Source organism: Vombatus ursinus, unplaced genomic scaffold, assembly GCF_900497805.2.
Source record: "Vombatus ursinus unplaced genomic scaffold, bare-nosed wombat genome assembly UNPS02014861.1, whole genome shotgun sequence".
Taxonomy (NCBI): domain Eukaryota; kingdom Metazoa; phylum Chordata; class Mammalia; order Diprotodontia; family Vombatidae; genus Vombatus; species Vombatus ursinus.
The window spans coordinates 8,265,696-8,282,910 of record NW_020954639.1 but is presented as its reverse complement, the minus strand read 5'-3'; the positions used below and the strand labels follow the sequence as shown (position 1 = coordinate 8,282,910).

General features: G+C 39.1%; 1 protein-coding gene across 1 annotated transcript in view; it reads right to left on the bottom strand.

Annotated features, from left to right (window-relative positions):
* Positions 1-234: 234 nt before the first annotated feature.
* Positions 235-17,215, bottom strand: part of PARD3 (par-3 family cell polarity regulator) — a 659,823-nt gene continuing 642,842 nt past the window's right edge. The window contains exons 21-22 of the mRNA XM_027841563.1: positions 13,108-13,235; positions 235-2,390 (exon numbers count right to left, since the gene is read on the bottom strand). Coding sequence (XP_027697364.1) covers positions 1,997-2,390; positions 13,108-13,235 — 522 coding nt within the window. The 3' untranslated portion in view covers positions 235-1,996. The remainder of the gene's footprint in view (positions 2,391-13,107; positions 13,236-17,215) is intronic.

Here is a 17,215-nt window from a genome sequence, read left to right as displayed (position 1 = left end):
TTCCCTCTGCTGCTGTCACTGTACCTTCAGTGGAGCTCAACTGGGCAAATGATGATGTGTTTCCAGATTTGCAAGCTGAGTGACATGTGGGGATTTTCAGCTCTGTATAATATTAAATAAAAACATCTATTTCACATATGTGTGTGGGGTACAACTGTATGTATAACACATATAAAGATATGTACATAAAACAGCTTAAGGAGGTTCCACAGGAATACTACAGGTACTACAAAGGAACAGAAATAAGCCTTTTATTATAAGTCTCATATGTACAGGGAACGCCATTTCCCACAGCAGCACAATGGCTGTGTGAAAGAGCCGCTGTCACCGTGCTTACATTAGTGACACCTTTTAAACACTGTTGCACGTTATTAACAAACAGAACCATTAACAATTAGGCACAAAAGACACAGGTACACAAAGCTGGCTTCACATAGTTTCACATAGGTTTGGAAAAAAAAAAATGCCACAAAAATAAAATAAAATGTGCCAGTAAAAAAAAAATAGGCATATTTTAGATTCCACAATACATGATTCTGCTTTTTATCCCCCCCCACTTTTTCTTTTCTTTTTTTTTTTTTTTGTACATGATATGCTGAGCTTTAACCTCAGGCTTTCCCTTCCTCTACATCAGGATTTGCAGGCACTTTAGCAACCCAGCTCTGTTTTACATACATGAAGATCAGACCCACAAATATAAAAACAGCTGTTGCACTAGAGATTCTCCTTCTCATTGTACACATGAAAAATGATGCCGTTAAGAGCAATCAAGTTGTTTTTATGATTTTTTTTTTGGACACTGATGTGCATTTGGTAGGATATGCAACAATTTCCTTCCACATATCCTTTATTTTCTTCATATGTGTAAAAATTTTTTAATGTGGTATCACAATATAGATTTTTTTAATAAGGAAGTACAGACCAAATGTCAGTTATAACAAGACTTCAGGAAAAAAAAAGGTAGAAAACATATTCGCTTTTAGCTCTCCAAAGCGACTATCTCATTTCTCTTTGTCCTGCTCTTTGCCCTCCCTCCCAGACCTGTCAAAACAAAAACTAATTAAAGTAATTACCATCATGTATTGGACTCTAGACTCATTCTAAGAGAATTCTTTCTTCTTTTTTTTCCTGATACCATTTTCACACAACAAAATGCATTGAGGCAGATGTGCCTACCCCTCCTCCAACAATCCCTTCCACCTCCCCCCTCTTCCCTATGATAAATGACAGGGGAAAAGCAAACTGTCACTGTGGATTTGATTGGGAAGTTGTATTTATAAATATATATGGTCTTTGATGCTTCCCTTCTTGATAAGATTCTAGTTGATATAAAGTAAATGTAAAAGGAACCTTAGGATAACTGAAAAGTGTCACAGTGTGATTTTGTATTAGAATGAAGGAGATTCATCTTTGAAAACAATATGAGATAAAGAAGGGAAAACCATATTTCAATACTTAAATATTGATCAAAAAGTACCATAAATGATCCTACTTGGAAGTATCTTAAAGCTGTGATTTCTGGTGGATCTTGTTCTTTCGGGCTCCCCTCTCACCCAAGAGGAGTTAAAAGAAAGAAGGATGGAGAAATACCATCCCCAATTCCAGGTTCATTTTATTCTGCAAGGCTAGATAGGCTGTTGTATTAAAATTCCACTGCAGAGTAGAACACATTGCTGCAAACCATAATAATGAGTCATTGACAGCTAATGGACTGGGCAAAGATGGTCAATACTCAGGGGAGATGCTGAGCATACTTAACAGGACGATTGTCGATTGGCGGGCGAGGGAAAATCCTTCCATGAAAATAACACTTGAGACACAGTGGCAAAGACATTAAGGCCCACCACTCCTTTGCCCAAATTGCTAAAGGCACTGATTCAGACAACAGAGATATTCCGTAGTACCATCGAGTTTTTTAAAAACCTTCCAAAATACAAGTCTTCAAAGGAAAATGTCCTTTATTGCATTGCATGGAGGTATGTGCCCCCTCACCCACTCAAGAATAAAACGGTCTTCCTTTTTCTGGGGTTTGCAATCTGTTTAACCTGGCTACCTGAGATGGGGAGGGGGGCACATCTTGCCGGAAAGGTCCTTTGGGAGAGCCATAATTGGGGTCCTGGACTTTCTTGTAGGAGTCATAGTTGTTAGGTCCATCAGAAGGTGGCTTTTTTTTCAGCTGCTGCTCTTTCCGCCTCTGTTCCTGGCGAAGAAGTTCCTGGGTTTCCAACATCACCCTGGCATTAAAGCCATGCCCTCCCATGTAGCCATTTCTTGAGCCCTGGTAGCTGGAGTATCTGGGATTCTCCTTTGCACTCTGGAAGCCTTCTCCAGGAGAGTAGTTCTGTTCCCAGGAATCTTGAGACACAGAGCTGGCATTCTTTCTGCTTTGCCTGAAAATCAAAGCACACAGATTGGTATAGGGTTTCTGGGAGAGAAGGAAAAAAGTACATTTCAACCTTAACTTCTCATCACTCTCTACTTCATCTGAAAGACATTTTAGAGAAACTAGAACCATCTTTTCCCCTAACATGTACAATCTTCTCACAACTTCCCACGAGCCAGGTGATGATTCTGCTTCAGCAACTGGTCCACCAATATGTCCCGCCCTCTCTCACTCTGGGTAGCTATGTAGGCTGCTCTGCTTTGGGTAACAACAGGGCCTGTAATCTCGAGGCGCTGGCAAGATGCTGGAGGGAAATATTCAGATTTTGGCAGCCCATGTTAGGGCGATAATTGCCAGCTTTAAGAGGCTACGATTCAATTCTAAACAAGAAAAACAAATATTTTACCCAGCTGCCACCACAATGCCAGGGACATAAGCTAACTTGGAGCACATGTAATGGATTACAGTATGAGTTCAATTATGAAAAATTTAAGTCTAGACTTGTTTATGATTAAAAATGCAACAGGCAGACCCTTAAAGCATGGCTGTAGAGTTGTGTATGTCAGCAGCTGACATTCTTCAGAGGATGTGCTTCTTCTGATTTCAGAATGAGGAAGTTCTGTAGACTAAGCACTATTTTCTTGCACACTGTACCTTCACCAAAGGCCAGGATAACCTACTTAATTCACTCGCAGTAACCTCGGGAGAGGAAAGTAAATCAGAATCATAGAGAAATTTCAAATTCTTATCTCTTTCTTCAATAAAATGGCATATCATCCCAAGGAAACATTGTTGTTTGGAAACGTCTTTAATTTACTATCAAATCTCTAGATGCTTTTATGAATTTACAATAAGATCGGTAATGATAAAGTAAAACAATTTTGTGCCAGAAAGGAAGACATTCACTAATTTTTGCCTTTAAAATAGGGCAAGGGGAAGAGAATTAAGCATAAAACAAAATATATTGCTTCATTCATCAATAAGAAAAAAATTTAACTACAGTATATATTGCTCAGCCTTTCACCATCAGTGCATACATACAACGTGGTTGGATTTTCATATCCTGGACTTTTGGGGGAAGCAGGGAGCAAGATAACTTAAGGAGGTCCATGAAGCCACTTTTTCACCCATTGAAAAGAGCATTTTAATCTTCTGTACATTCAGAACTGCCATACCTATGGCCCGAGATGAAATAGGTTTAGAAACATTTTCAATAAAGTATGAAATGTAGTTGGGTATGTTTTCAGCCAGGAAAAACCCACGTAAATTTCAGCATCATCCTCTGATATGACAGTGATTGAATATTCTTCATTATCTCTCCCTGGTCTTGCGCTTTAATGGAAGCTGGACCATTTATACTACTGGTCTAAGTAGAATCCTTAAATATGATGGAATAGCATATTTGCCTAAAGCACTGATTATTTTCACTTAAAAAGTCATAAATTAATCTGCCCAAAGACATGAACAACAGAAAGTGCCTGCATGAAATCGGTGAATTAACATTAATCATAAAACTTTAATTAAAACACTGATCTTGGTACTGATGTTACATTAGCAACTGTGGGCTCTTTTGATAGGTTGGTTATCGAATTCGGAGCAATCAAAAATAGGCTGCAGAGCTGATGGTTCTTTTCATCTCTGGCTACCAAGATACACTCTCCCCATGAAGTGTGAAGCTGTAGCTATAAGGAAATCCTGCAGCTTGAGTTGAATTTGAAATTGTACCCAGAAGACAGCCTTGTACAGTGTTCTGCACTTGGAGGAACTCACTTACGGCTTGCTCATTATGATGACAATGATGAGGTGTCCTTCTGATCAGTAGGCAGAATTACTTTGGTTTGAAGGGTTTTCAAACAAATTAATATACAGAGATAACATAATCCCTTACTATCTAAATAAGAGGAGATCACTGTGTTTAAAACTTCTGCCCAGGGTCCTAAAAATGTTTTTAAATCTTTTTTTTTTTGGTGGGGGATAGGGATGCAAATGGGCTGAGGTTTGGAATAGAAGTTATCAAACTATTAGAAGTGCCTATTTCATTAAAGCAGTTATTTACATAATTATTGGTAAGAAAAGAAAGGAAAGGACTATAGAACAAAAGTCAACAAACTGGCCCTCAGCCTGTTTTTTATTGCTTTCAAACTGAGAATGGTTTTACAATTTTAGATAAAGTTGTAGTTTACCAATCCTTGCTCTAGAGCATTGAGAAGATTTAAACCCTAGTTACACCAGAAGGTGAGGTCATGAGAAGAAAAGGTATGGGATGCATGTTCTTTGGGATCTTTCTGTTCTGATCAATAAAGAAACTAAATTCCACATTCTTCTTAAGTGGGACTAGAGATAGAGAAATTACTAGAATAAAAGGAATGGTTGAACAGATGAAGGAAGAATTCCTGGATTGGTAACTCAATTAATAAAGGAAGAGAAATATAGCTGCCCAAGCTGGGATTTTCAAGTCAGGAGATTTCACACATGGATGACCAGGAAACCAGAAGTCAGTCAAATAGAGGTTGATGGTTTTTGGAATCATCAGGGCAACCCATTGTGAATGGGGATTTATGTTTTAAGATCTTGCTTCTCAGTGTATTTCTCTATTTATTCATCTCTGATAAAGCTTTTTAACTTATTTGCCATGTGTATTTATCATATGTTTGAATAAAGGCATATTTGTGTGACAAATGTTTATTATATCACTGAGCATGACTAAGGGGAAAAAAAATTGGGAGTGGTTACATCAGCTCAGCTAGAAACACCGCTATCAGGCACTAGCTACTGGAATTACAGGCATAATGACTAAGAGAAAATAACCAGCGTCTAAGGATTACTCCTTGAAAATCCAACACACTCCAGATAAGTCAAACTAAATATAGAGAACCTGACAATGGAAGATTCAGTTCAATTAAGTAAACAACAATTAGGCACCAACTATGTACAGATAACTATGGGCTCAATTTCCCTTTTTTTTCTTTATAAACAATACTTTGTTTATCTGTTGGTAATAAGCCCAAGAGGAATTTCTCAACCCATTTGCTGGAATAAACATGCTGCTTTGGCAAGAATAGTCTTTCAAATATTATCTTTTTATTGCTTTTTCTTCTGCAGAGCATTTGCAGACTGAGAGCATAAGAGGGCAGGGGCCATGCCTTTTTAACTCCTCCAACACAGGGCTTTGCACACAGCAGGTATTTGATAAATAAGTATTGCTATTATTGCCATGAGGAAAACAAATCTTAACCTTTAGGTCTCTCAAAATAAAGAAAATAGCATAGTTTAAGGTGAGGGGGAAAAAGAAGAAAGAAGGAAGATATACTATCCCAGGGCTGAGAATCAAGACTTTTGCTATGACTAAATAAAAAACCATAAAAATTTGGCCCACGCTTAAACCTAAGGAAAAGGCAAAAAATAGGCTATAAATCCAAAGAGAATGAAGAAGAGACTAGGACAGTAAAAGAGATGGAACCAAGGACAGATGGAAAAATTAAAGAGAGAGAGAAGGGAGGCAAAGGAAATAAGGGGATACCTTAAGGACAGGGAAGAAATGAAAATGGAGGAGTTGAGAGAAAGAAACTTTAAGAAAATTCTAAGGTCAAGAGTCATGATTGGAAAGGTTTCTACTTCTTGAGGTTCTTGAGGGAAGGGAGCTCCTTTTCAGGAAAAGAAAGGTAAAAGGTAGTGAGATTAATTTGGGAATAAAAGGATTCTCACTAGTTAGGGGATGAGTGGGGGTCTGCTTGGGTTCCCTTCCCTCCTGGATCTCATGCATATCCTGAATGAATTGCCAGCTGGCTAATGTTTCTTATTTGACATTTTGAGATGTAACTGTAATCCAGCTAAAGATTTTCTTAATTACTGCTAGAATTTGCAAACCACCCTGGTTCCCATATAAGGCTCTAATTCAAACCACCATCTAATGTTAGCATAGGAGAAGTTGGATAAAAAGACCTGGCCATTTGTTTTATTTTATGTTCAACTTGGTAATGACCTGGGCTTGCTTTTCACTTTGGTGAAATCTTTTTGGTTTCAAATACCAAACCAACTTGTTTAGACAAAATTCTGCTAATTGTCAACATCCTAAAATTAAAGATCCTGTGTCTTTGAAGAAAATCACATGGCAGAAAATTGGACATGGTCTGCTTTTGTATTTTTCCCCCTAATTGCTTTAATATTCATCTGCTTGGTTTCTTTAGCTTCAAATTTTTATATACAGTACTACCTTTCAGTGAATTGTTTCATAAGAGATCAAATTGTAAGTAAACTTTAATATTAATATTGATGAAACCTAGAAATATTATGAAGAGCAATATTTCCAAGCAAATAAAAGTATGGATATCATCTAGACAATTTTTTAGCCCACCAAGTCCCCAGAGTTTAAAAAGATCCTATTTAGGGTTAAGATAACTAACTTGGGACTTTTTTTTCCCTCTTCAAATCCCAAGGAATTCAGAATCTCTAATTGTCAGACAAAGTTATGATCTATTTTTCCATGTATTCACAAAGAATCCAAACCCTTAACAGTAATGGCACCACAACCAACCCAAGAATGAAAGCTTTAAGAGGTAGGATGGTAACATGGGAGAAACAACCCTGTGTTTGGGCACAGAAGAACTGGAGTTGAAGTTGTGGATTTCAGTAGCATTTCAGCAGGTTACTAAAAAATATCAAGCATGTGAAAATTGCTCTGTACACTATAAAGCCTAACACAGAAACATTCTATTATTGTTTAGGGGTCAATTCAATTCAATAAACATTTCTTAAGTACCTATCATGTGTCCAGTGCTATGCTGAATTCTAGGAAAACAAAAAGAGGCAAAAGATAGTGCCTGCCCACTAGGAGCTTATGATATAATGGGTCCTTTCCAGCAATTGGAACTTTTCACAGGACTAAAGCAATGCATTCTTTTTTTTGGCTTTTTAGTGAGGCAATTGTGGTTAAGTGACTTGCCCAGGGTCACACAGCTAGTAAGTGTCAAGTGTCTGAGGCCAGATTTGAACTCAGGTCCTCCTGATTCCAAGGCCGGAGCTCCATCCATTTGCCACCTAGCTGCCCCAAAAGCATGCATTTTTGGAACATGAAGAACTGTTGCTCTGCTGAAAAACTAAGGACTAAGACAGAAGCTCTTTTTGGGGGTGTTTGGACTGCCGAAGCATCTGGCTAGATGATGCTGCCATTGTGGGAGTGGCCAAGTTGCAAAAAAAAAAAAAAAAGATAAAGTGCTGGACTTGTGATCAGGAAGACCCGAATTTGAAGGTTTTTCTGACCTTTATGAGTAATATAAGCCTGGCCAAGGTTTATACCACTAGTATAATTAACACTAATTGATACTACTAGTATCAATTAACCTCTCTCAGCCTTGACTGTAAAATAAGGATAATAACAGCACCTACCTTACAGGATTGTTGTAAGGATCAAATGATATAATTAATGTAAAGCACTTTGCAAGCCTTAAAGCATTATATGGATGCTAACTATTATTAATAAAATGTAATTAATAAAATTCATGGCATTCTCCATCTCTCTTCTCTGCCCCATTTTCCTTCTGTTGTGGATTGTTGTTTCCATCATATACTCTCTGAGACTTTCCCATTGTTTTTCATTGCTTCTCCTCCTTTCTCTAGACTGACTCCCCTCCTCAATCCATTCTCCCCTCCCCCTTTACTCATTTTCCTTTGTCATCTCTCTAACCACAAAATAAAATACATTAAACTGAACAGCTCTTACAACAGCAACAGAGGAATTCTCTAATGAGTTTTGGTAAAAGGCTTTCAGGTGTGTTAATCTATCCAGTTTGATACATACCACATCTCCCTTAGAATATAGACTTCACAGTTCTGGAGAGCAGGGGAAGTGACTATGAATATGCCATCTATTTGCCTAGTATGTTTGTCTCTCAGAATGAAAGAGTCAGAAAACAACTCAGAGGTTTATATAATCGAACCAGTACTTAAACAGGAATTCCCGTTATAAACATCCCTCACAAGTGGTCATCCAGTGTCTCTTTTAAGATTTCCAGTGATGGGTAGCCCACTAGCATCCTAATTTTAGATGCTCCTAGTCATCATAAAGGTTTTTTTCCCCAGAAAGATGATCTCCTCTTCTCTTTTTTCTTCCTTTTGCCTTAGGACCTATCCTAAAGCCAGGCAATTGCTTTCTGGTCATGGATTCCAGCTGTTTTCTTGCCACTGGTTCTGCTGCTATTCCCTCCAGAGACCATGCCCTAGGGGACATAATCCTCAATCCACTCAACCTTTGGGCTTTGCTAAATTCTGACTAGTGAGTGGGCTTTGCTAAAATCTGACTAGTGAGTGCAGGAACATTAACTAGCATTGCCCACTCTATCTAACTGGCTCTAGTCACATTTCACAGGCCACCCTGCCGTTGCATGTGGAGACCTTCTTCTCCCCCTCATCCAATTATAGAGCTCAAAAGTACCCAAAGTGGAGTTCTGGAAGTGAAGGAAATAGAAGATACATTTGCTTCCCCACCAAACACCACTACTGTAGAATCTCTGGGAAGGTAGTAAAACTAAGGGTGGTTCCTTAACACTTGTCAGAGATAGGACCTTGCTGTATAGAGGGGGAAAGGTGAGAAACTTGGAGCTGATACTGTTCCCCTTCCTCCTTCTTCTCCACCCCCCACTATTAAATGTGCTGGATAGAGATTTGCAGTATACCCCTGGATTCCAGTCTTCTTTAAGCCTTGGTTGACTATAAAGAATCCTTTTGCCCAAAGGGCTATAAAAACGTGCATGCCATTTGACACAGCAACAGCACTTCTAGGGCTGTATCCCAAAGAGATTACACAGATGGGAAAAGGACCCACAGGTACCAAAATATTTATAGCAGCTCTTTCTGTGGTGGCCAAGAATTGGAAATTGAGAGGATGCCCATCAATTGGGGAATGGCTGAACAAGTTGTGTTATATGAATGTAATGGAATACTATTGTGCTATAAGAAATGATGAACAGACAGACTTCAGAAAAACCTGGAAAGACTTGTCTGGACTGATGCCGAGTGAAATGAGCACAACCAGGGGAACATTGTACACAGAAACAGTCACATTGTGCAACGACTAACTTTGATAGACTTAGCCCTTCTTAGCAATAATGCAAGGATCTAAGACATCCCCAAAGGTCTCATGATGGAAAATGCTATTCACATCCAGAGAAAGAACTATGGAGTCTGAATGCAGATCGAAGCATACTATTTGCTATTTTTTTCCTCTGTTTTGTTTTGTTTCTTCTTTCTTGTGGTTCCTCCTATTGGTTCTAATTCTTCTCTACAACATGACTAATGTGAAAATATGTTTAATAGGAATGTATATGTAGAGCCTATATCAGATTGCACACCATCTTGGAGAGGGAGGTGGGGAGAGAGGGAGAGAAAATTTTAAAACTCAAAAGTTTATGGAAGTGAATGTTGAAAGCTAAAAATAAATTAATTAATTTTAAAAAAAATTAAAAAAGAATATCTTTAGAGAAGTCTCCTCTGGATATGTAACTTTTAAATGAAAACTTTCTCTCTATGATCTTTTAGCATGGACACTAACCTATCACAGAATACTTCATTTGAGGAATCATTTGCAAGCAATTTTAGGAACTAAAGTAAGTAGAGAAATGAAAATTCTTCTTTTCCTTTCAAAAGAAAAAAATCCTGTGAACCTAGAAAAAATACTATTTACCCATAACCACCCAGGCCCGTCCTTGGAAATCAAGCAGAGCAAGACATTTCCACATAAGAACCCCTCAGATATGAAAAGACAGTGATCATGTCCCCTCCCCAAATCTCGTCTTCTTCAGGCTGAGCCTCACCAGTTCCTTCTTTAATATCCCTTCTCTTGGGAAATTAGAAACCTGAAGTCAGGTGCATGAGCAAGCTATACCAGGAAAGGGACAGGAGTAGGGGTCAGGGGACCCGAGTTCTAGTTCCATTTCCACAACTGACTAGCTGTGTGACTATAATAAAGACACTCCCCCTAACCCCTGCCCAATGTCACTTGTCCCATTTGTTAAAGAGGAAAGATCATAACACTTGCATAATAATAATAATAATAATGATAATAACTCCACCAAAGCCTTCCTTCAATGCCTCATAATGATTTGGCATGTGTTCCTTAAGGCTATGGATAGGGAGGGCAATCACTGGCAGGTGCTAATGAGCAGAACAGGTTTATGAAGAGGCCCAACAGCTATCCTCTAAGGACCAGCATGGCAAAGCTCAGAGAAGCTCATCATCAGAAAGTTGGATACCAAGCAATGTTTTGGCCACAAGAACACATGAAGAAAGCGTTACTTTCTACATTAATGGAGTGAATACCCACAGTGATGAAATAAATCACAGGTCCTTGAGATATTATTACCATCACTATATAACTTAGGGCAGCTAGGTGGCACAGCAGATAGAGCACTGGGCCTGGAGTCAGGAAGACCTGAGTTCAAATCTGGTCTCAGACACTTATTAATTATGTGAGCCTGGCAAGTTGCTTAACCCCGTTTGCTCAGTTTCCTCATCTGTAAGATGAGCTGGAGAAGGAAATGACAAACTATTTTCATATCTTTGTCAAGAGAACCACATGTGGGGTCACTAAGAATTAGCCATGACAAACAAACAACAACCAATGCTCAAAACTACCTATCCTGTCCTAACCTCTCAGCCGCCCTTCAATCTCACATCTTCAACTACTTCTCAGACATCTCAGACTAGATGTCCAGTAGACTTTCTTAAACTCAACACGTCCAGAATGGAGCTCATTATCTTTCCCTCTAAACCCTCCCGCACCTCCTAACTTCACAATTACTGGTGAGGGCAACACCATCCTTCTAGTCCCTCAAGCTCTCGACATAGCCATTGTCCTTGACTCTTCCTATCTCCATATCTCTCAGTTATGCTCCTTTCTTTCCTCTGTAACTGCCACCTCTCTGGTCCAGGCACTCATCACTTTATGTCTACACTATTACAATAGACTTTTGGTGGGTTTGCATGCTTCAAGTCTCTCCTCATGCCAATCAAGCCATCAAGCCCCCATTCCTAACATCACTCCTCTACTCAATAAACTCCAGTGGCTCCCTATTGCCCTTAGGGTCAAAAGGTCTTCATAACCTAGTCCCCTCCTACTTTTGCAGTTTTCTTACACTTTACCCTCCACCCACCATGTACTCTTTGATCTACTCACATTGGCCTGCTGGCTGTTCCTTCGACAAAACACTCCGACTCTTAGCTCTGGACATTTTCTCAGCTGGTCCTCCTCCTGAATATTCTCCCTCCTCATCTCTGCCTACTGGCTTCCTTTAAGGCCCAACTAAAATGCTATCTTCTATGGGAAGCCTTTCCCAACCCCTCTTGTGCCTCCCCTTGCATACTTTTCCCCTATTCATCCTATATATAGCTTGTCTGTACATATTTGTTTGTTTAATGTCTCCCCTGTTAGATTGTGAGCTCCTTAAAACTGTCTTTTGCCTCTTTGGGTATCCTCAAAACTTAGCACAGTGCCTAGCACATAGTAGGCACGTAATAAATGTTTATTGACTGAGTGGCTGGTATACCCTGGATAGAGAAATAAGACAAATTGGGGCAGTGAGATAAAGGAGGAGAGTAAAGGGAAGGACAGTGAGCTATTAATTCTGGTGGCAAGATATGCTTTGATTGATAAGGAATAATCCATGGAATGAGAGCTTCATAGAAGTTCCCTGATTATCTGTCAAGAAATCAGGTTGGTGTTACCTCATTTCTATGACTTCCCTATCAACTAACAAAAGATTTGGGGACAAGTAATATGATACTTCCTTTAAGCAGTTCTATCATTGAAAATAATGTGTATCAAAATAGTTTCCTTGTTGCTCTAAGTCATTTCTGATTAATTCAGTCTGTTGTCACCTATCACATGGACTTTTACAGTAGACTCTTAATTTGTCTCCCTGTATCCAACCTCTTCTCTAATTCCACCTCTATATATATAGTAGCCAAATTGATCTGTCTAAAGCACAGAGATGATCATGGCTCTCTCCTGATCCAGATCTTGAGTATCTAGCTCCAATCTATTTTTCAAGGCTGATTACACTTTACTCCCCTCTTAAAGACCCAATGTTAAAAAAAAATACTCAATGTTCCGTCTAAACTGGTCTACTTCTTATTCCCTGTACGTAACAGACCATCTCTCTCTTCCATGCCTTTTCAGAGACTATCCCTTTTTTCTGGAATGTTCTCCCTTCTTACCTCTTCCTCTTGAAACTCCATTTTTATGACTCAGATCAAGTAGCATCTTCCACAAGAGGCCTTTTCTGATTCACCTAGCTGGTAGGGCCCCCATCCTGAAATCATTTTGTTTTTGATTGCATATTTATCTTGTCTTTACTTATCTGCACATATGCTGTAGTGCCCAGTAATATAGAAGTCCTTGAAGACAGTGACTGTATTGTGTAAGTTTCTGCAGTCTCAGCATTGAATGTAGCTCTTACCAAAATTGGCTTGAATTGAATTGAAGCCTGCCAATGTATGGAAGACCACCAACTAACATCTAGCCAAGTGGTATAGCAGTGATCTAAACTACTGGGGATAGATGTACCAACTCCAAACTCCTTTAGTTTCTACTTCCCCAATGACTACCCTTTGGCTATTTGGAGAAGTGGTTGCTAATTTTGAGGTCTTTCCTCCTTCTGTTTGACAGGAGAGCCACCAAGAGGTTTCCCGAAGTCTAGGAGACGTGGAGCATCATAAAAGAATCATCATACCTTGGTAATGAGCTGTATTGGCGCTGGGCTTGCTGAAAGCTCTCTCTCTCTTCTTGCCTCTGCCTCTGCATCTGCACTTCCACAGAAACTGAATGTCTTCCACTCTGTGTGTATACTTTAGTGTTTGGCTAAAAGAGAAAAATGTAAGAAAAACATGGGAAAGCAGAACGACTTAAAGAGCATAATGAGTTCAATCACCTTGGGGCACCCTTGTAGATTCATTCTAAAGTATTTACAAATTATTCAAACCCTTATTTTCCTTCAATATTATTTCATAAATATCCTTGAAAATGAAAGGGTACAATGGACTATCCCTTAATAATAGATAATAAAGAAATCACACATTTCTTGGCTTTGGAATGTATCACAAGTCTTTAAAATACTTTTTTTTTCAGGGTGGGACATGTACAGATTTGCCGATTTGATTATGCTTTGCATATATTAATATCAAAACTAGGTTGTATTGCTGTATAAACATCAACTAATAATTTCACGCAGAAATTTCCCCAAACAAAACAAAATAATTCCACTGCCAAGTAAAGGGTGGTGGTCCAAAAAGATTAGACAACAAAGTAGAAACTGACCTAGGAAAAATCTGCCACAATTTACAAAGTAGAAAAAATCCACAAGTGGAGAACTAAGAATTGCCTATGTGTGTTATATTTTTTAAATGGCAATTACATCTTTCTCAACAGCCACACCAGATAAACTGTCATGTGCCTGTCTTGTGCTTATACTGACATGCCATTTGTCTGCATACAAATCATTATCTTGCAACAAAATGAAACTATGCGTCCAGTCACTCCTTTTTTGTGCTTTTACATCTCTCTTCTAAGAAATGGCTGCAATCCCACTACATACATACATACACACACATATGTGTCTAAATTTCATCCTTATCCATAATATAATTATATTGTTTAAATATCTAGTTGTCAGCCTATGTAGTATTTTGGCTCGGTTAATCAGAACATTGCAAATTATTTTGAAGCTAAGTTATTTTGAATAAAACTATCTTAAAGTTTAGGTAAACTAGGTGGTACAGTGGATAAAGTTCCAGACTTGCAGTCCAGAAGCCTCATCTTCCTGAGTTCAAACCTGGCCTCAGTCACTAATTAGCTGTGTGATCCTGGGCAAGTCATTTAACCCTATCTGTCTCTGTTTCCTCATCTGCAAAATGAGGCAGAGAAAGAAGTGGCAAACCACTCCAGTAACTTTGCTAAGAAAACCCCAAATGGGATCAAAAGAGTCCAACAGGACTGAGACAACTGAACAGCGACAAAATCTAAAAGCTTCCATCAGACATGGTGCTGAACAAAATCTGACTCAGAGTACGTATACAAGAGAGTACAGGCCCTTATGTTTCCTCCAAGCTAGGCCATTGAACATTTCAACTCTTCACTTACAAGTTGTCCGGATGCTTTCCAGCTCTGGTTGGTTGTGGGAAACAAAAGCAGCTCTGCTTGGAGCAGAGGGCCGTGGCTTTTGTTTAATGAAGCATTAAGCAGTTGTTCATCATATTGTCAGTGACATGAACTATTAATTAATTTCCCTCTGGCCTGTGCTACCCAGCTATTTTTATTATGCAAAAATGCAGAAGGGGGTCCACTGTGCCTGACAAATGTCTAAAAGCCAAGATCCCTGAAAAACCGAAAGACAATGACATGAAAGGGAACTATCAATCACCAGCAATCATTAAGTACCTACTGTGTGTGAAGTTCTGTGCTAGGTATATGAACCAGTCTCTGCCTTCAAAGAACTTAGATTGTATCCGGGGAAACGATATATAAGTACATACGCCATCTAATTATTCTGTACCTGTGATTTCATTGGTGCATATTAATTGATGAGCAAGCATTTATTAAGAGCTTCCTATGGGCCAAGTACCGCACTAAGCTCTGGGGATACAAATAAAAAGCAAAAACAGTCCCTGCCCTCAGGAAGCTTACACTCTAAAGGAGGAAACAACACATATAACACGCAAACACACACATGTATGTACATACCCACATATGTATACACACATAAATGTAATCAATGACATGAACTATCAATTAATTCCCTATTATCATTAATTCACATTCAACTATTAATATAATATAAATTACTTAGTGTCAATATGTTGATTATTTGATTAATATTCATATGTGTCTATATACACACAAATACTTGTACTATATATATGTATATATACACACACATTCATGCACACAGAAGTCACACATGGAGTGTATGTAAGGTAACCTTGGAGGGAAGATGCTAGCAGCTGAGGGACGGGGAAAGACTTCTGACAGTAGGTGGCATTTGACCTGAGTCTTGAAGAAAACTAAGACTTTTATAAGGTGGAGGTGAGAAAGGACAGCATTGCAGACATAGGGAAGGAAGGTGGCATGTCCTGCACAAAGAACAGCAGGATGATCCTGGGTGGCATCATGGAGGAGGTGAGGCTGGAAGAAAGCTAGAGATTCTAAGAGGTAGAGGTGAGGCGGGTGGGCACTCCGGGCATGGGGAACAGCCTGCCCCAGCGCATGGAGATGTTTCCTTTAAGCATCAGGACCTAGGAGAAGTGGGCACCCAGGCTTCTTCTACAAGGAAGAGAGCTTTCCTCCAAGTTGGATATCATCCTTTGCTTGGGGTGTGGATGAATAAAGTTTGGCATTCTCTGATTGTTCATGTGATGCAATAATACAGTGATTTTCAGGGCAAACTTTAAAGCATATAGGTATAAACAGTAAGCATATAAAAAAAAATCCTAGCACAAAATCACCACCACAAAGAGATTCAGCTTTTACTATCCCCAAGTTTCCACGAGTGAATGTTCATAACCAAACTCCCTGGAACAAATGTGTGTTAAGAGATCAACCCCACAACAAAGTTCTCATAACACATTGGTGGAGGCTTCAGCAAGAAAAACACTGAACCCGGCGAGTCCGGCTTATACAAACACATTCGGAGGGGAAGACATTTTCTTCTTACACCTTTGATGCGGGCAGCCTTCAAGACTAACGTGCTGGGCTGGCTTTTGGGGTTAGGTTGTCTTTTTATTTTTTCTTGGCATGGTGGGCAGTAAGACATGGGAGAACAGTGGAAGACCCAGCAAGGAAATGCTAAAGGATTTTTTTCCTCCATTAAAAAAACAGAACTAGAATCACATCTCCTTTCTTCTTTCCGCTCAGTAGAGCTACACACACGTGTCAAGCGGTCTTGAAAGTTCTACCATTCCGTAGCAGGTTTTAGTAACCAGCCCTTTGAGCTCATGCTGCTCTGTGACACTGCTTGCTGGAGAAAGGAAAAGAAAATGCAATACCATGAAGGAATTTCGGGTGTATTTTTAAAGTTGTTTTTCCCAGAGGCCTGAAAACTCACTTCTGACAGAGAGAAAAAAAAATTGAGAGTCTTTTGTTTCTTACAGTATTTATTTTCTGACTCCGCTCTCCCCAAATTCTTCCAACCTTGGCCATTTTTTCATCTTAACAGTCTTTACAACCTTGCAATCATGGATTTTATCGAAATAAGTTCTGAAACTTTAAAATGAGACAGTGAAGCTTTTATAAAATGAGGCCTCCTGCTACCAAATAGAAACATCAGTCCCATTATTGCTATTTCGCATTGCTTCTGACTCCAAGGGGATGCCAAATTTTTGCGATAGTGTCTGTGGTTGTGTCTATTTTGTCCCTGTGGTTTAGATAAAAATGTCCTGGGTCACTAAGTATCTGTGGAAATGATACGCAAGGCTCATTCACAACAATATGTAAATAGGTGCGAGCAGGCATGTTTTCTATTTTACCTGTACACAAGGTAGCTGAAGGGTTGTACTTCACTAATTCACAATTTCAATGAGGACCTCATAAAAATGTAAATTGTGGTGGTAATCGTAGCTGCGGAGCACCTTGGTCTCCATCTCCAAAACAAAGCACAAAAAAGTGCAATTGTGACTCCAGAAACACAAAATGTGCTTTAAAAGTAACAGAAAATAACGAGGGCAAAAAGATAATTTGCAAATCTTGAAAGAAGTGTACAGTTGAGATTAAAACAACAACAACAAAAACAACAATAACAACTGAATCAGGAGCCCAACTTAACATCTGCATGATCCACAAGTTTGGAC